General features: G+C 37.1%; 1 protein-coding gene across 9 annotated transcripts in view; it reads left to right on the forward strand.

The window, feature by feature from the left end:
* Window positions 1-18,324, forward strand: part of plekha5 (pleckstrin homology domain containing, family A member 5) — a 300,640-nt gene extending 282,316 nt beyond the window's left edge. For 8 of the 9 annotated variants that reach the window (XM_059987627.1, XM_059987625.1, XM_059987630.1 and 5 more), the window contains 5 exons: window positions 3,594-3,755; window positions 4,412-4,527; window positions 9,270-9,403; window positions 15,655-15,756; window positions 17,410-18,324. In XM_059987627.1, coding sequence (XP_059843610.1) covers window positions 3,594-3,755; window positions 4,412-4,527; window positions 9,270-9,403; window positions 15,655-15,743 — 501 coding nt within the window. In that variant the 3' untranslated portion in view covers window positions 15,744-15,756; window positions 17,410-18,324. The remainder of the gene's footprint in view (window positions 1-3,593; window positions 3,756-4,411; window positions 4,528-9,269; window positions 9,404-15,654; window positions 15,757-17,409) is intronic. The other variant, XM_059987628.1, reaches the window with a different exon arrangement.
* Window positions 18,325-20,185: the final 1,861 nt, after the last annotated feature.

Below are 20,185 nucleotides of genomic sequence, written 5' to 3' on the forward strand. Positions count from 1 at the left end.
TTATTTAAAGTGCTTCGTAAATATGAAATATTGAGAATTTGAACTGGATAGAAAAAATTATAAAGCTCTTATGTCAACGATTCAGTACCTAGCAAGGAAACTATTATTCACAAATGCTTCCTGCTGTTTCTCTGTATTATGGCCAGCTAATGAGGGTAATCATAATTCATAGGACAATTGCAACATTTCAATAGCACTGCAGTATCTTTAGCAAATACACACCTATATCAGCTAAGGGCTGATGACCAAAATAGTGCATAGTTGTATTAATATTGCCTCTCAAAAATATGTCTGTGGAGCTCTTTGACTTTCTTTTATTTCTTGGATGAAGATGTCACTAAAACTTAAGATTGGTCATAATTTAAAGACTATTCTGTTGAAGTAGAACAAAGACCATTAAGTGAAAATGTCAAAAATTCCATTTCATATATCCTGCTCCCTTCAGGGACCACATCTAATAAATGTAATGTTGTAATCATTATGTCGTAACAAAGCAAGCTGTTGTGGGGGAGGGATTGAGTTGCTGTGGGAAAGAGCATTCAATAAATTGGTGTCTTTCAATAAGACAATGATTGTAGAATTTTAGTGTGATAACATTCTGCAGGGTGCCCTCCACTTTCTTTCCTGCACGGTGAGTATACAATGGTGGAGCGAATTTTTGTGATGGCATATTTATTTAACTATTGAAACACTTCAGCCATTCACAAGTTGCAGCTGCTGTGGTGCGTTTTTTAAACCATTAAGTGTGCTGAGATTTACCTAATTACCAAGCACAAATAACAATGTCTTTGGGAATGGACAAAAAAAAGTCTTGTACTTCTGTTGAATTGTTGGGTTTTCCAAACCAGCCACAGAATGTCTCAATTAGAAACTTGTTATGTTCAGTGTCTGCATGTAAAAGTTCTTAGAAAAGCATGTTAATTGCTTTATAGTGTAACTCACTTGAATTGGTAAATGTAACATTGAACAGCTAAGTCTTGGGTTTCCTGATAAGAAGTAACATTTGATCAGTTAACTTTAGTTTTTGGTAATACTAGTAGTGTAAAAGTGCTATTTGTGACATTCTATAAAGAGTTCTTGTACTTTTTTGTGTTGTTTCTTTCAAGTTGTGTTGCGAAGTGGCAATACTCTTCCTTGCCCTGGTTTCCTTTTCTCTCATCTTATAAATCTGGGCAGCACAGTAACATTGCAGTTAGCAGAACACTTTGCAGCACCAGCTGTAAGATCTGGGTTCAATTTCCACCACTGTCTATAAGGAGTTTGTATCTTTTCCCCATGACCGTGTGGGTTCCCTCTGGTACTCTGGTTCCAAAAGACATGTGTGCTATGGTTACTTATGGGCATGCTGTGTTGGCACTGGAAACATTTGATACCCCCAGTACATCCTTGGTCTGTGGGTTGTTGATGCAAACAACATAGTTAACTGTATGTTTCGATGTTTCCATGTACATGTGACAAATATAACTAAACTGTATTTGAAACTGAAGTTGTTAATATCATTGCAGCCATTAGCTACATTGTCTGTGTTCTTAATACATCTTGCAGCACTTTGATAGAATATTTTCATGCAGCAATAGGTGAGTCACGGGGCCCAGTTCCACCGTAACAAAGTCAATAGCTTTACTTTTTTTCATTTAATATCGAATTTCATTGCGATGTGAAGTTCCATTGAGTATTTTATGGTAATTAAAATACATTAGCATGGAATGCTAGTGGCTCCGGTTCAGTTACATGTATGAAGGGTGTTGTTTTGTGGTTGCATAAAACTGGGTCATATGGGGTTGAAATGAGGGTACAAAAGCAGACTGAAAGCCAGCAGCTTGCTGCACCACTGTTGAAGTTTTGTTTTAAATAGCCCTGTGGAGCAGGTGGAAGCCCACATATCTGAGGCAAGGCTTCGCATGTGTCATCAAGGGCATTTTGAGGCCCTCAAAATTAAAGTGCAGAGCTTTCAAGTGATCAGTATCAGCCACATAAGAAAATTAAACCCACATACCTGGGAAAGGTTTGAGGGTTGAAACTGCACAAATTCTCATAATTTTTCATAATTTTCCATTTAAGGATTATTTGATGGCTTTTCTTAAGACAATATCACTGTTCAGATTGTTCCTTATTTTAAACAACAATGTCCCTTCAATGTGCAATAGTGTGTCACACAGAGGTGGCAGTTGCTGTTATTGCTACTTATGCTTTACCTGGAAAAAGATAGCATAACTGATGCTCAGGTTAACATGTTTTATTGCCACTGGATGTTAAAAATTATGCTTTCTGCTTAAAAAAGTTATGACCTCAATCATGTATACCACATGGTTGCAAAATACTTAAAATGATGTCACAGCTGCCATATTATTCTGACAATGATTGTATACATCTTAAAGTCAAAGTTGATTATAATTTCCCAGTTATTTTCCCCTTTTTGGTGTTGTCTTGCAAAGCCATCTCTGAAGGCATGGCACCCATGAGAGGCAGAGAAATATGAGGTCACATACTGATAGGAAACATCTCCAATTTGTCCATTCTAGGGGGTCCTCCCCAAGACAGCCATATCTTTATGCAGGCAGTTAAGCATGACATTAATACAAACTTGAAGGTGGGAAAATGTGTTAAATTCAAAGTGATTGCTGGTGCGGGAAAGTGTGACAACACAGTCCAATTGTTGGAAACTGAGTGAAATATGGCACCTTTGTAACATAGACACCTTTGGCCTACAATGTGCTGACCTTTTAGCCTACTCTGAGATCAATCTCCTATGCAGCCTTCCCAGTTTTCTTTTATTCATGTGCCTACCTAAGACCCTCTTAACTGTCCCTAATGTATCTGCCTCTACCTCCACAGTGTGTTCCCTGTACTTACCATTCTATGTAAAAAAAACCCTGCCTCTGAGACCCCCCCTATACTTTCCTGCAATCACCTTAAAATTGGGTCCTCGCTATTAGCCATTGCCCTTCTGCCTGTCCACTCTATCAATGCCTCTTATTATCTTATCATTTCCTTCACATCACTTGATTCTTCTCTATCGTCAGCGGTCATCCTCTTTTGCTCCAAAAAGAAGTCTTAGCTTGCTTATCCTTTCCTCATAAGACACGTTCTCTAATGCAGACAGCATCCTGATAAACCTCCTCTGCACCCTCTCTAATGCAAATGACATGTATGTCAGCATATACTGCCTTGAAATTCATTTTCTTGTGGGCTGGGCATTCACAGTAGATTCAAAGAAACATAATAGAATCAATGAGATAAGAAAAACACATAATAATACTGTAAGTAATAAATAATATTGAGAACATGAGTTGCGATGACTTTGAAAGTGAGTCCATATGTTGTAGAATCAGTTCACTGTTGAGTTGAATGAAGTTATTCACACTGGTTCAAGAGCCTGAAGGTTGAGGGATAATAACTGTTCCTGTTAGTGAACTAGTTAAGTTTTTATATTTATCCAGCAGCTACACTTGTGACCATTACTGCTTTTTATTTCTAAATTGAGTCAAATACTCTTGGAGCCTGTGCTCTAGCTAACACTGGGGCTTTCTGAACTGCTGGTCTAAGAACCTGCTACATTTTCCACAGTAAAGCATAGATGTTGTTTGTTTCAGCTTTACAGAAATAGAACAGTTGAAAATAATATTAAGGATTTGGAAACTGCTGTTCGAAATGATAATTACGATCAACATCCAGAAACTGCAGCAGAAGAAATTGCCCGTTTAAAAGAAGGGAACATTGAGTCAATTCAGCAGCAGTCAGAAAGCAGGAAAGATGTGAGTTCAAATAAAATTATGCTCCATATCTTTCACCTTCATTTCATTCTATATTTCATAGCAGTCATTTCATAGACTGCAATGTAATTCATAAATTTTAGGGACCAGATGTGTCAAGTTTGGGCATGTCAATAATTGAAAGAAATAAAATATAAGAAGCTATAAAATGGTGCTTGATTTCACTTGATGTTAACAGGGAGGGTCTTACACTTCTGGAAAGGAAACTGAGAAGTTTAGTGTTTATTCATAAGAGTTCTGCTGGCAAAGGGAATATCTCATGGAGACCGACATAATTTTTGCATTGATACAAAGGGCCAAATATTGATTATCAAAAATTAACAGTGCCATTCATTTGGAAACACATCCATCCTTTTTTTTTTACTTAGGCTCACCCAAATAATGCTAATGAGGCTCATGGTAATGTTTTAAGCCAGCTTTAGTAACCTAGTCGAATGCTTTGCATGCTCAGCTCATTTCATTTCCTCCATTCTGACCCAGCAAAGTAATGGAACTCAACCATTATTTGTCTCCATGGTTCTCTCTATTTTCATGACTGTCAAATCTGAGACCTTTCCCGAGGTATCAGATTAATAAACAAAATTATTGACATGCTTTAGACATCTTTAAAACCAATCTTTGTGTTTGCAATTCAACAGTTTCCAAGCCAAGAGCTCAAGATTGAGAGGTGCAATGAAGCTGAAACAGAAATGCCAAGTCCTAACAAAATCATGAGTAAATCAACAACTATTGATGGAATAGAAATCAAAAGCAGGTATGTTACTGACTGAAGTGTAAAAAATAAAAGAATTTATTACATTCTATCAGGTCACTGTAGGTTGTCCCATCGGAATAGATAGTCTAGAGAAGCACTTCAAAAAGAGGCTTAAAGTCTTACTATCTGACGCAGTTCACTGCAGTCCTATTACTGTGAGACATATGTTGTGCCCACAACCTCTTCAAGCGACTATTTATGCATTTAAACTTCCGTACCGTCTAGATTACTGTTCGAGCATGCTGCATTAAGTAGTAGAGTATCCAGAGCTGTGCTTGCCTGGTGTAAATGTTATGACCTGTCAATGAATTGCGCTCAACCTTTGTACTTGCAGCTGTGGAGCAGGAGATCGAGAAAGAGGAATCAATATCAACAGCTATCTTCTAACTAACAGATTTGGAAATGGTCCAATTCCATGTTAATTCAGTTCCTATGTCCTTTTTGTTGCTGACCATCAACAATATCTGTCTGACCACAATGATAAAACCAAACTCAATGCCAAATCAAAATTATACACCCACCCATGACAAACATTAACTACTAGGTCCTGTGCATTCCATTTGTGCCTGTCTTCCATGTGTACTCCAAAGCCTTGATGCTTCTGCTCACTGTGTTCCAGTGGTTGAAGCTTGGCCTGCTATGTAATCGTTGTGTCTGTGAGTGTTGGCTTCAACTTTTACAGTGGACAGAGGTGGAGGTTCCAAGCTCCGTGTATAATCCTGTGCAAGGTTGGAGCTACATTTCGTGGGGCCTCTTAACATTGCGTACATGCTTTCTGTTAGGCCTGCCAACCTATCAAGTTGTTCATTATGCACACATATTAACCACCTTTGTAGGTTATCTTAGTAAAATCATTGTTTGAATTCTCTGTAACAGAACTTCTGCCCTGTGGACAACTGGCCCCGATTTACCACTTAATTTTGCCCTGTGACTTAACATATGCATATTCTGTCTCCAAGTTATTCTCTGCAATAATGAAAATGTCAGATCAAATGTCATCTTTGTCCATATATTGTTGCATCATTGTCTGGCCAGCTTAGAGTTCTTCACCATCCAGAGAGAGTGAAGTAGTAGAGTTCTGTTGAAGGAAAGTGAGAGGTATTTGGCTTGACACCACGTGCATCCTGTATTCAAACGTATCATGGAGCAGTGGACTGGAGGAATGTGAAGTGGAAGGTGTCTGAATGTATCGAATTCTTCAATGTCTTTACTGCAGTTAACCAAAGATTCATAATCCTTATTCACTTACACTTGAATGTAAATCTGGTGGGTTTCCTCTCCCAGTGAGTAGAGAGCCAGTCTAAATAACTTAATGCCAACTTTTGCTTATTTTCAACTTGGCTTCCAGCAAGCTGAAATAACTTTCTCATTAATTCTAGCCATAACAGACCTTGCCAGGCATAATCATAACTACCCAGCTACAGGCCTAAAGCTAAAAAACAGCACGCTTAGTGTGGGCTGATCAATGAAATGTGTTGAAGGATGGCAGGACTGTTATTGCTGCTTGCATTGTGTTGAACTTAATTGTGCATTGCATTCCCAGCACATACTTATGAATGCTATTCAATTTGGCCCCGAGTAACTGCACTTCAAATACATGCCATTGTCTGTAAAGTACGTTCCGATGTTTTGAAGTTGAGAGAAGTGTGGTATAAATGCTTTCCTGTTCTCTTAAAATTTGGATTTTAAAGACCCCCTTTAATTGGCTAAGTAGCCTAAATGTAAAAAGTGACCTGTAATGTGAAGCTTGAAATAAAATCTACTTGTTCCAAGACCTTTCCTTTTGTCAACAAAGGCAAGGCTACAAATGTATGTAAGTTACTTTTAAATGTTATAAAACGTAGTGCCCCACCTGGAATGTATGCCACACATTAAAAAGAAGGCTGAGGCCTTGGAGAAGAAATTTGAAAAAATTTATGAGCATAAGATCTAAACCTTTTGCATTTGAGTCGAGAAGGAAAATAAAGGATAAATTTAATGGAGAGATTGAATTTATTGATTTTGTAGAGTAGATTTGATATAATAACCTTATTTGCTGTGAATCAAAGAGAATTGAGATAGTTGGTGAGAACGAAAGGTCTGATGAAGCTAACTTTGGACGATACTTCATGTGTTGTCTGAAAGTTGATTCCACTGTAACTTTCAAAAGAAGTTGATTGTATACGTAAAAAGGAACAAGAATGCACAAGACTGCAGAGTAATAGCAGATAACTGCTGTTACTGGGACTAATTGGAGAGCTCTTTTATAGTTAGGCCAAAAATAATTGGCTACCTTCATTCTGTAGTCCTGAGCTCAATTTATTTGCTGTTAATCAGTTATAGTGCATCAAGCAAATCTTCCCATGATACATTAAAATCAAGTCTCACTGGCAAATGTACTGCAGAGTTGATAGCCACTTAAAAACTGACAAAATCTTTGCGTAAGTAGCCTGTCCAGTATAAGGAACGTATTTGCAATAGAGTGGATTCCAGTTAATTGGGCCATCAGTTAATTGGGGCAGCTGCTTATTTGGTGCATAACGTAGGTAAAGAACAAAAAATAACTTGAGAAAGTAGCCAGGATTCTTTGTTTATTTTGTGCACTATACTGCTTAATTGGAGCAGGAGACTGTTGCCAAGCAGTTTCTAGTAGTGTCAGTCGCATATGCTTGCGTGGCTGTTATTCATTCCACTGTGCTTACAGCAATCAGTCTTTAAATACCATCAGTTGCACGTGTTTGTGTTTTTTAAAAAAGCAGTGATTTTTGTCACTGATGGTTGTTGAGAAATAAACAATAAGACTATTAGGAACTATTTCACTGCTTTGACAAGTTAGGAATTATTAAGAAATTTGAAGGTATTGACAATCATCTTGAATGTTAAAATGTAAGTCAAGATTTGGAGGATACAATCATCCAACACCATAAAAGGTTCCCAGCCTTTTCTTTGTCATGGACCAATGCCACTACAGGTTGGGAACCCCTAGTCTAAAGCATTATATGAAGGCAGCCCATTGCATGTCTACGTTGATTTTGTTAATTTACAGTCAATTGAAAGAACATTGCAGATAACTCCTTCATCAATAACTACTAGGAACTAATACAGTGTTATAGTACTGTAGAGGTATTGGTAGTGCTCTAATTTGTTTTGTATTCCATTTAAATACATATGTTATGGTTCAGTTAAATGTGAGTTTGTCTTTTTTACTTTATTGTCACCAAACAATTGATACTAGAGTGCACAATCATCACAGCGATATTTGATTCTGCGCTTCGTGCTCCCTGAAGTACAAAGCATAGTAACTATAATAAAAATTTAAATTATAAATCATAATTAGAAAATAGAAAAGGGGAAGTAAGGTAGTGCAAGTCAGGTCAGGATATTTGGTTTATACCTTGTAGCTACTACATTTCCATGAAAGTTTGGTTAATTGGGGCAGCTGCTTAATTGGGCCAAAACGTATTGGTCCCGATGTGTTCCAATTAACCAGAATCCACTGTATTTTGAAGGCACAGTGCTAATTTAGAAAAAAAAATACAGTAGAGTGTGCTTCACTGAGTAGCAGAGTATTTTCTCTTCCTAAATAAGTATGGCTTTGTGTAGATGTGTGCACTGAATGGAGAGAACAAGAGTGTGTAGGATGGTTGAAGACAAGGAGATAGTAAATGATACATTGATGATAGAGAGCATGGTGAAGGCTTCTTAGTTGTAGATGTTCTGTTTCAAGATATAAATAAGAGATGAATTAAAATGAAGATGAGAGGGGGCTAAAAAGTAAAAAGCTTGACCATGAGATAGAAACCAACTAAATAAGTCTGTGCAGATGCTATCGATCTGAAATCAAAAGAAAGAATGTGACAATACTGAGCAGGAGATGCACCATCTGTGAAGACTGAAACAGAGTTAATTCTGTAAATCAGTGACCTTTAATCAGAAATGGTCATTTTTCTCTGATACGTGCTGAAGGCAGTAATATGCTGAATCAGGGGAAAAAAATGTCTTCCAGCTGACTTCATTGCATAGTATAGGAATTCAAAGAAAGATAGGAAAATGACACAGAATTTGAGCGGCAATCTACTTGAAACCTAGATTCACCTCTGCAGATTGAACAGAGTTTCATTTTGTGTAACAGGTGTTCTTGTCCTCTGTTTTCATTGGTCTTCTTACATTTCCTATAGTCCAGTCATTTAGTTACAGGCCTGCATGATTTTCCTTCAGCACCACCACTGCTCGTTGACCACATTCTCTTCTAGTTTCCACCCTGTCACAGACATTTCCTTTATTATCTCCACGCCTACCCCTTTCTCTGCAGTTTAGATCATATTTAATTTCTGACTTTTCCCATTTCTGATGACAGTTGTGTCACAGAAAGTTCATTCTATTTCTTTCTCCAGATGTTTGAGCAGAATTTTTCCAATGTATTTCTAGTATTCTTAATTGTTGGGGTTTTTTTTTGGGTTTCAATAACATCAATTTTTATTTGTTTTGGGTATTCCAACAATATCTTTTCCTAAATTTTCCAAACAGTGTATTCTATGTCAGGTCTATTTTGCTTGTATTCATTAATAAGTGCTTTTAGAAAATGACATTGGCTTTGAATTGAATGTTTTTGCTACAAAACTTTGAGAATTTGCTTCTTGTTTGAAGAGCACATCCCAAATTTGCTTATTGATGTAGTTCATGTGATAAACTGTTTTTTGGCCAAGTATCTAAATGAAAGTCCTCAAATTGGCAAAAATTTTACTACTTTCTTTTCTTTTTAGTGTGCAAACTGTAACCCCAGTTATTAACCTCAAAACCAACACTGATGAGGAAAATGCAGAAGAAGGAGTAAGGTTGATTACTATCTCCAATGAAGTAGCTACAGATGCACCAAGAAGCAGCAAACTTGTAAGAGGTAGGTTAAGCTTCAGCTTTGAGTCAAGCAATTACATGAACACACATTAATACCACAAAATTTTAATCTTCCATCCTTGCCTAACCCAATAGTTATAATGTGTTGTTTTATTGCAAAGGAACCATGTAGAGTAAGTATTAAATCAGAAAATGCCATCTAAACTCTGCATTGGTATTTTAATGTACTGCTTTATAATTTTCTGTTAATGGTAGTTCAAACTCGATGTGATCTGTAATATTGATCATTTTTACTACACTGTGTTATCACTATTCTGTATCTGCTTCCTGTGTGGTTTTAGAAAAAATTACAGTCTGAGTGGCCTACGTATATGCAGCTGGCTACTGTGTAGAAACCACAAAAAGGATTTTGCTTAATTTCTATATTTCTCCATTCTACTTGAGTGAGACTGATGGTAACTTGCATCAATATCCATTTTTAATTATAAAATTTTGTGATGTATTCATAATCATTATCCCATCTTTCCTCATCATACCCACCAAAATATTTTTTTTAACAGAACAAAGATCATATAGGGGATCATTTCTCAAATCTGCACTCTTTCTTGCCCTTTGAAATAAATTCAGTGCCGTTCCTTTCAAGTAGTATTGTTCCCCATGAACTTTAGATTCTGATAAAAGATCTCTGATCAAGAACCTCAATTCTGTTTCTATCTACAGAAATGCATTTGACCTGCTAAGGTTTTCCCACAGTCTCTATCATAAACAAGAGAAACTCTGCAGATGCTGGAAATCCAACCAACACACATTAAGTGCCAGAGGAACTCAGCAGGCCAGGCAGCATCTATGGAAAAAGTACAGTTGACATTTCAGGCCGAGATCCTTCGGGAGGACTGGAGAAGAAAAACTGAGGAGTAGATTAGAAAGATGGGGGGAGGGGAGAGAGAAACACAAAATGATAGGTGAAACTTGAAGGGGAGGTCATATATAAAGAGCTGGAAAGTTGAATGGTGAAAGAGATAGAGGGCAGAAGAAGGGGGAGTCTGAGAGAAGAGGACAGAAGGCCATGGAAGAAAGAAAAGGAGGAGGAGCACCAGAGGGAGGTGATGTGTGGGAGGGAAATAACGTGAGAGTGGGAAAAGGGGATGGGTAATGGTGAAGGGGGGGGCAATATCGGAAGTTTCAGAAATCTATGTTCACTTATCAGGGTGGAGGTGACCCAGGCTAAATATAAGGTGTTGTACCTCCAACCTGAGTGTGGCCTCACCACGACAGTGAAGGAGGCCATGGATGAACATATCGAATTGGGAAGTGGAATTGAAATGAGTGGCCACTGGAAGAGCCCGCTTTTTCTGGCGGACGGAGCGTAGGTGCTCGGAGAAGCGCCAACAGGATCCCACCGCCAAGCACATCTTTCCCTCTCCCCCACTTTCTGCTTTCTGCAGGGATCACTCCCTACACAACTCCCTTATCCATTTGTTCCTCCCCACTGATCTCCCTCCTGACACTTACCATTGCACGCGGAAAAGTGCTACAACTGCCCCTTTACCTGTGAGTCTGTTGGGGTCATATACTGTGTTCAGTGCTCCCAGTGTGACCTCCTGTATATCGATGAGACCTGACGTATATTGGGAGACCAGTGCACCAAGCACCTAAGCTCCATCTACTGGAAAAAACAGGATCTCCCAGTCACCACCCATTTTAATTCCACTTCCTATTCCCATTCCATTGTCATGATGAGGCCACACTTAAGTTGGAGGAACAACACCTTGTATTCTGTCTGGATAGCCTCCAACCTGATGGCATGAAATTCAATTTTTGGAGCTTCCGGTAATGCCCCCCCCTTCACCATTCCCAATCCCCCTTTCCCTCTCTCATCTTATTTCTGCCCACCCATCGCCTCCTCTGGTGCTCCTCACCTCTCACTTCTCTTTCTTCCATGGCCTTCTGTCCTGTACTAACAGAGTCCCTCTTCTCCTGCCCTCTGTGTTCTTCGCTCATCAACTTCCCAGCTCTTTACTTCATTCCTCCCCTTTCAGGTTTCACCTATCACCTGGTGTTTGTCTCTCCCCTCCCTGCAACTTTTCGATCTACTCCTCAGCTTTTTTCCTCCAGTCCTGCCGAAGGGTCTCAGCCCAAAACGTCAACTGTACTTTTCTCCATAGATGCTGCCTAGCCTGCTGAGTTCCTCCAGCATTTTGTGTGTGTTACTCACATTCTCAATGTTAATTTCAGATTCCCTGCTTTGGCACCTTTGCTTCTGTAGAGTCACAGAGGTTTATTCTATATTCCACCCTCAATGAATCCCAGTTACTGGATCAGGCATTCAAAGTTGCTCACTGTGACCTACTAAATTATGGTTAATTTTTTTAGTTTAGTGCTATGTGAATAATGACTTAGTTCATGAACAGTGTCCATAAACTATCCCTTCAAGGAATTAAGCATCCCATCTTCACAAATATCTTTGGTTGAATAACACATATTCAAATTTATTATAATTTCACTTTAATTCCAGCATATTTTCCAGCATTCCAGCATTAAAAAGGCTTCTTGTGCAATTTTAATTCTTCCAGACCCCATTTTACAAGTTGTGTCCCTTACCAAAGAAAGTATAATAAATATTGTTGACCAAAGTTACTTGTGCATAAAAGATACCACAGAAAAATTTGATTTGTGCTGTCCCAGTTCATAGTGCCTGTAAATCCTTCATCCTGCTCTGAGTTATGCCCTTTATTTGCTTGGGACTGTAAACTATCTGTCCACGAATCCATTTCATAAGTGTCTTTTGCTATACTTATTCAATCTCAGAGTATACCACCTCTCGACTTTTGTTTGTCAGATCTAGTTCCAGTTCCGCTCAGTTTTAAACCCCATCAATTACAAATCTGCTTTCCTTATGTGAAACTTCTGTGGCCACTTACAATTGTTCTGTACTCCCCAGTAAGTTCAGTTGTTTCTGCTGTATCAGTGCTACATTCACACCAACTACCTTTCTCATCTTGTGACTAATTGATTCTCACAAAATAATAATCATAAAATTGATTGCACAGAAAGGCCACTTAAACAAAGAAATGCTTAATGCATTGTCTCAGTTTTGCTGTATCTTGATTAATTATAAGACCAAAAATTATAATCATAAAAACATCAGCACATGCTTGGTTTACATAATAGCTACACAGTTATTTCATGTTTAACTTATATAGCCTTAAGTTTCCCATAATAGTTCTGACGACAATTTTACAACTATTCACAAATAAAAGATCAGAAAGGGTTTGTTTGACATGAGCAAACATTATCCAGTTATTGGTCTTTATTACATGTGTTTTGCCCAAATATCTGGTTTCATATAAACACAATACATACATTCTCCAATTCATCAAAAAGAGAAAAAAACTGAGAATTTTAACCACATTGGTCTTTGCTATAGTTAAACTAATAGCTACATTCAGTTTTCTCTGAATTTGAAATCACACTTTATGAACCATTCTGGATTTGGTCATTGTCAAAGTTCTGCCATCTTTTCAGGGTTCATCAGAGCTTTAAAAATGCAGGATTCAAACTTCATTTAATTTTCTTTCAAACCATATGATTTTTTGAAAATGAGTCTAATGTCAATTTTAAAAATTTATACTGTACACACAGAACTTGTACTGACAGACGCACTTCAGAAATTTGGTAACTTTCCTCCTTTTCAATTTTGTTTTCCATTAAAATAAATAGACATAAAATATAAGGCTGAGGTTTATTCTTGAGCTCTCAGTATGGATTCCAGGTGCATCCTATGTGAATTAATGCCCCTTATGTTAGCATATGTGTCCCTTTTTTCCTTGTAAATTAGTATTCTTTACCTATCAAGCTTTTATTCAGGTCTTGTTACAACAAAGTTCTGAAGGAACTTTCTGTGACACCCATGTTAAAAGAATTTGAGCTAAAAAAGATGTGGTCACAGAGTTTTTCAAAATGTTGCTGAAGTTCTAGCACCATTTATTAGTGCCAAGCTGCCTATGAAAAGCCAGAAAGTTGATATTAAAAGTAAGAATGTCACATGGATTATAGGCATATTGAGATGTGTTGTAAGTTGTATTTTGAATGAAAGTGTCATTGTGGGCTGATAGCATTTTACTGGCAGTGCTTTCTGCATTAGTACAGTTCTGCTATGTGTTTATTGATGAACGGTTTGATATCAGATGCTAAATATATTTAAAAATTTGCGTATGCAAAATTATGTAATTTTCCTAACATTTCAAAGTTAATAATTTCATTCAAAAATTGCTTTGAATCCTTAGTTAAGGTAAGTGGAGCAACACCTTGTGTTAATATATGGACTATTTTCCACTTTTGCCTGGTACATACAGTGGTGCTGGAAAGTTTGCGTACCTCTCTATTTCTGCATATGTATGGCCTAAAATCTGATCAGATCTTCACGCAAGTCTTAAATCTAGATAAAGAGAGCCCAATTAAATAAATAACATTAAAAGTATTACTCTTGTTCATTTTTTATTGAGGAAAAATCATCCAATATTACATATAACCTCTGGGGTAATGTTTTCTACAAAACCATTTGGAGTCAGGTGACCCGGTCAATGAGATGAGATTGGAGCTGTGGGTTGCACAGGTAGCTGCCCTGCTCCTCTCAAGAGAAATCTGTTTATGTGCACCATGCCTTGATCAAGATAAATTTCAGAGAACCTTAGAAGAATTGTAGGGGTGCATGAACCTGCAAAAGGCTACAAAAGTATTTCTAAGGACCTGAGTGTTCATCAGTTCACAATAAGAGAAATTGTCTACAAATGGAGGAAACTCAGTATTGTTGCTACTCCACCTAGGAGTGGGCATCCTGCAAAGATCACACGAAGAGGTGAAAAAGAACCCAAGGGTAACAGCAAAAATGTCTATGACTTGCTAAAGTCTCTGTTCACATGTCCTCTATAAGAAAAACACTGAACAAGAATGGTGTTCATAGAAGGACTCCACGGAGGAAACCACTTCTATCCAAAAAAAAATTACTGCACGTCTCAAGTTTGCTAAAGAGCACCTGGATGTTCTACTATGTTTCTGGGACAATATTCTGTGGACAGATGAGACAAAAGTTGAACTTTTTGGTAGAAATGTGCACCACTATGTTTGAATGAAAAGGGGCACTGCTAAACCTCATCCCAACTGTGAAGTACAATGGAAGAAGCATCATGGTTTTTTGGCCACTTTTCTGCCTTGGGGCCTGGACAACTTCCAATTGTTGAGGGAACAATGAATTCAAAATTGTATCAAGACATTTTACAGGAGAATGTCGGTAACAGTCAGTCACCTAAAGCTTAATAGAAGTTGGATAATACAACAAGACAATGATCCGAAAGACAAAAGTAAATCAACAACAGAATGGTTTAAAAAGGAGAAAGTTTGTATCTTGAAATGGCCCAGTCAAAGACCTGACCTTAATCCTAAAGAAATGTTGTGGAAGGACCTGAAGCAATCAGTTCATGCAAGCCCACCAACCTCCCAAAGTTGAAGCAGTTCTTGTGAATAGAAATGGTCTAAAATTCCTCCAAGCGGATGTGCAGAACTGATCAACAGTTTCCAGAAACGTTTGGTTGAAGTTATTGCTGTAGAAGAGGGTTACACCAGTTACTGAAAGTAAAGGTTCACATACTTTTCCAACAAATACATGTAATATTTGATCATTTTCTCAATAGATAAATAAACAGGTATAATGATTTTTGTGTTATTCATTTAATTGGGTTCTCCTTATCTAGTTTTAAAGCTTATATGAAGCTCTAATAAGATTTTAGATTATATTTATACAGAAATAGAGAAAATTCTACAGGTTTTGTAAACTTTCTAGCACCACTGTAAGCATGCATTGTTCTTATCCACATTTGCCACTGTCCTTACTGGAAAGATAAGAACGTAGCTAATATGGCCAATAGTGATTCAAAATAAATATCAAATTATGCATTGACTCTGCAGTATATCCATCTTTCTGCTATTGGCTGCAGCTTTATTACATTTTGAATATTGCTTCTGTTTTTGTACAATTTAGAGATTTTAATTAGTCATAATTTTGCTTTATGTTTTAAAATGGGTTGTGTGTGATTGTTAAATGTGTTATCTCCTAGCCTTGTCACTAAATGTGGCTAGTTCACTATAATAATCATTGGGGATTTTTTGACATTTATGTTACATTGTACATAATGAAAGAACATTAACTTAGTGAACTGTTGTGTTTTTTATTGTAATCGTAAGTCAATGTTTTTTTAAACATGTTTGTTTATTTTTCACATTCCCTGTTCTTTTCAGAAAATAATCTTTCTCCACCAAAATCCCCAAAATCTCCATCTCCATCACACCCACAGCTCACTGAAGGATCTCATTTCATGTGTGTATGAGGTTTAGAAAAAAGTAAGCTTAATTTATTTTTCTTTTACCAACTTAGCACTCATTTTCATCACTTGAACAATGTATGTACAAGATTTTCTCTGCTTGTTTTAATTGAAAGTGCTGTTGTTGTTACCCTGTTGTACTCTTTGTGCTAATTCTCATTCAGTTGTTTTGAGTTTTATACTAAATCCTGAAGTCTGCTCCAGTTCTAAGAATGGTCTGCTACATCAGGATTATCTGACTTTGGTTTTACTCCAACAGGTACTGCAATTGTAATAGACGCCAGAATCATCACTTCAGCTCACTAGTAATTAGCCTGGTTTATTTACATTGACCATAAAAAAATAGTGACAGAGAAAATTTCAAAGCTAGAAAGGTTAGTTGAGAAGTTTCTCCTGCCATTGGTTCTTGAAATAATATGATTCATATCTGGTCCTTGAAAGAATAACTTCCATTCATGGCAGAAGCAGAGGAGCTACAAACCTTTTTAACTCCTTCTGAGGATGGAATTTGGAGGGGCTTATACATTCTTAATGAAAAAGAGGCACTTGTCTTTTCACTGTGAACTGTTGGTGACAAGATGTATAGAGGTATCCTGTGTGTGAGTTACAAAAGATTGTACAAGGAAAGAAAAAAGTCAAGATGAGAATGAGGAATGAGCAAATTGAAATATTTTATTCCCTGGTGTAGTGTGATTGTAGATATTCAGGTTTAAGTAAAAATATGGTTGGGATTTTGAAGACTATTGGATTAAGGTCTATTGAGGTGAGCATTGATGGTCAGGGAAACAACATTATTGATGCTCTGTGATAATATAGTGGTTTACGAGGAGATATTTTTAACATAAAATTTAGCCTCTGACAAGCATGGCAAACATCAATAATCTTGATCTTACCCATATTTCGAATGACAACCCAAGAGTACATGCCTTTACAAGTTCAGTGTCAGAATGCCAATATGACATTAAAAAGTTCCAAACCAAAACATCACGAAAATGAGGATTTTAAACAGGAGAATCATGGAGGGCAAGGTCAGAATATTAAAGAAAATATGAATGGATGAGATTAAATAAAGTGATTGAAATGTGTTTATATCTAGGAATAATTGAACCTTACTCTTGGCACTTGTTAGGAAGAGAGAATTTTCTGATAAAGTACAAGACCATGTAGCCGGTTGGTGGTGGTGTGGCAATCAGCACCGGACTTCGAGGCGAGTAGTCCCAAGAGAGTCCAGCCGGTTCTTTGCACACTTTCCATCCATGCTGGGTTCAACATCGAGCTAGCAACTCACCCTCATAAAAAATAGTCAAATGTTATGGAAATGGTAAAAGTGCCGTCCGATGTGCCACAAGATGTGAAAAGAAACAGCACAGAAGACAATGTAAATGATGAAATCAAATTTCAGTTGTCATATATTTAGTAACTGTAGGGATGATTTTTTTATTTTAGATTCTGTTACAAAATAAATCAATAAAGTGGATTTTTTTTTAAAAAAACAATATTAAATAAAAATATTTGGACAACACTGCTGGGATTAATTGTGGCTATTCCAGTTTATTAATCTGATCATTTTGAGTTGCTTTAAAAAGATTTGTACTTTTATGATGAGTTTTGATGTATATTGAACAATATATTTCATTGAATAACTTAAATGACTTTCTTTTTGATAATGCAGCTCAGGCCATTGACAAAGGAAAACTGTAATCCATGCAACACAGTTTTGAAGGACTTTGACTGCAGTTGGAAATGCTATGGGACTGCTTTCAAAAGACAGCAGCAGTGTATGGAAATCAAGTGCACCAGAGCACAGAAGTTCAAGCAAGTGCGACACTTGACTCACTATTAAACACTCCTTATAGGAAATACCATTTTGTTGGATATAATACCGATATTTTGCTTACTTCAGGAGCATGTATTGGTTCATGGTAGTTTTGTAACTTACTCTTTTTAAATTGTCCATATATAGAGATCATGGTACATTAGCATAAATGGTGATTAGGATCTTAATTTGGTTTACATGTTAGAATTTTGTTTGCATTTTAAATTGTGTAGTATGTTTAATTTAATGCCTGACTTTAAGTTCACTTGTAACTGTTGCCATATCTTTTAAAAAATCACTAAAGTTTAAGATATACAGTAGGAAACGGATTCATATTTGTTTTGTTACTATTTTCAATGATTGCAGTGCCATTGTACTGGTGCAGAATAATGCTATTATTTGGTAATGCCATCTGCTGTACTATTTATACTTAATGTTGTAATGAATGCAGTTCCTGCCAAACTGCTCTCAGCAAAATGAAAACTGTTCCACTGTTTTTTTTATTTCTATATCTTTCGTGAATTTTTCATACAAGCTTTGTGGAGGATTTGTTTCAGCTCCACTATGCCATATAGCTCAAATGCAAAGCAATATGTAGAGGGCTTAATATTCAGTACCCCATTGTTTGTAAAAATTGTAATTATGTTCATTGTGTACATAAGCGTACAATGAGCAGAGTCTATAATTATAAAATGCTAATTACAAGTGTTAATATGCCTTGTCCATATCACATCCTGTTTTATATCATGTTATAATAAATGGTAATGCTATTTTGGTGGTGTAATTTTAAAATGTGTTCAATGTTGATGCATATCAAGAGGGGAGGGAATGCCCAAAACGAATCCTTGTTAAGGTATCAGACTAATTTTTCACTGTTCATAAATATTGACATTTTCATAAAAATAACAAATATTAATGGTGTGTTCTTTAAGATTGTTTGAAAAGAACACTGACTCGGGAAATATCTCTTTGTTGTAGCACAGTAACAAACGACTGAGCTAGGCAACCTGGTAAGCAAATGCGCATGAAGCTGACTACTGTACTGAAATAGTCCACTTAATTGGTGCTTCTACTTCTGACATAATGTTTAAAAGGAACCCATCAGGCATTCTTTCTGTTTAGACCATGATAGAAGATATGGCAGGTAACAGATGTCGACAATCCTGTGCATAATACAAACAAAAAATCACAAGGCTACAAAACATGAGGCTATACCATCTTTTCAGTTATGATACTGATACTGGCTTTAATGTATTGAGTTATCTTTTGATTTCTCGTACTCTCGCTCTCTCTCACTCTCATTCTCACTGTCACACTCCGGCTCTCTCTTTCTCCTATTGGCCAAATCAAACATGGTGACGAATTGGATATAGGAGGGTGATGGAAAATCTGTTTGAGTGGTGCCACAACGACATCTCACTCAACATCAGTAAAGCCAAAGAGCTGACTATCAATCACAGTAGAAAGAAACCAGACATCCATTAGCCAATCCCCATTAGGGGAATGAAGGTGGAGAGGGTCAGCAGCTTTAAATTCCTTGGTGATAACGTATCGGAAGATCTGTTTGGGGAACCCATGTTTAAGTGTCGTTACAAAGAAGGAATGACAGCACCTCCAATTTCTTAGAAGTTTGTGTAGATCCAAACACTTTGACAGACTTCTACAGATGCACAGTAGAGAGTATCCTAACATCATGCCTGTTATGAAAACTTCCAATGTCCATGAACAGGAAAGGCTACAGAAAGTAATGGACAAAGCCCCGTGCATCACAGGGAAAGCCCTCCCCATCATTGAATACATTTACATGGAGCACTTCAACAAGAAAACAGAATGCATCATAAAAGACCCCACCATCCAGATCAACCCCTCTTCTCGTTATTACCATCGGTCCCACACCACCAGGTTCTTGCCCATTCAGTTAATCGAACATATACCGTACATACAATATTTCTACTTTATATAGGCTGTATATTTATCATATCATTCCCGCTTTTACTAAATGTTCGTGTTATTTTAGGCTTTATGTGTTATTTGGTAGGATAGGTTTGGGTCTGCGAGCACTCAAAAATTTTTCCCATATAAATTAATGGTAATTGCTTCTTCGCATCACGACATTTCAGCTTACAAACAGTTTCATAGGAACACTCTACCTTCGGATGGGGGGGGGGGGGGGGACCTGTACTGAAAAAGCATGAGTAGCATAAGTTAGCATAATAATGGTACTGAGTACTCGCAACAAAAAAATCGGCTTTAATAAGAATTGTTTTTTCTATGTTCAATCTTTTAAGAATGTCTCTCTAATTCCCAAAAATAATGAAGTAAAACTGCTTGTATTTGGCTGTCCTGATATTCTGCTATTTAACGTTGGTTAGTTGCTTTTCACTGATGATCCTGCCTGCAACAATATATAGAATGAAGGGAATTTTTGATTATTAGTCTTTCAACTAAGCTCACGTATACAATTCTAATTTCTTCCACCAGCCTGCCCATTTCCTTTTTGCCAAATTCAATTTCACTATTCTCTTCTGTCATTTTTCCCTTCTTTTCTTCCTCTGCCTTCACATGCATTTTCTCTCTCCTCATGAGCCTCGCTTCCCTCTTCCCTGCAACTATTCCTCATTTTGATGATTCA

Source organism: Hypanus sabinus, chromosome 13 (assembly GCF_030144855.1).
Source record: "Hypanus sabinus isolate sHypSab1 chromosome 13, sHypSab1.hap1, whole genome shotgun sequence".
NCBI lineage: Eukaryota > Metazoa > Chordata > Chondrichthyes > Myliobatiformes > Dasyatidae > Hypanus > Hypanus sabinus.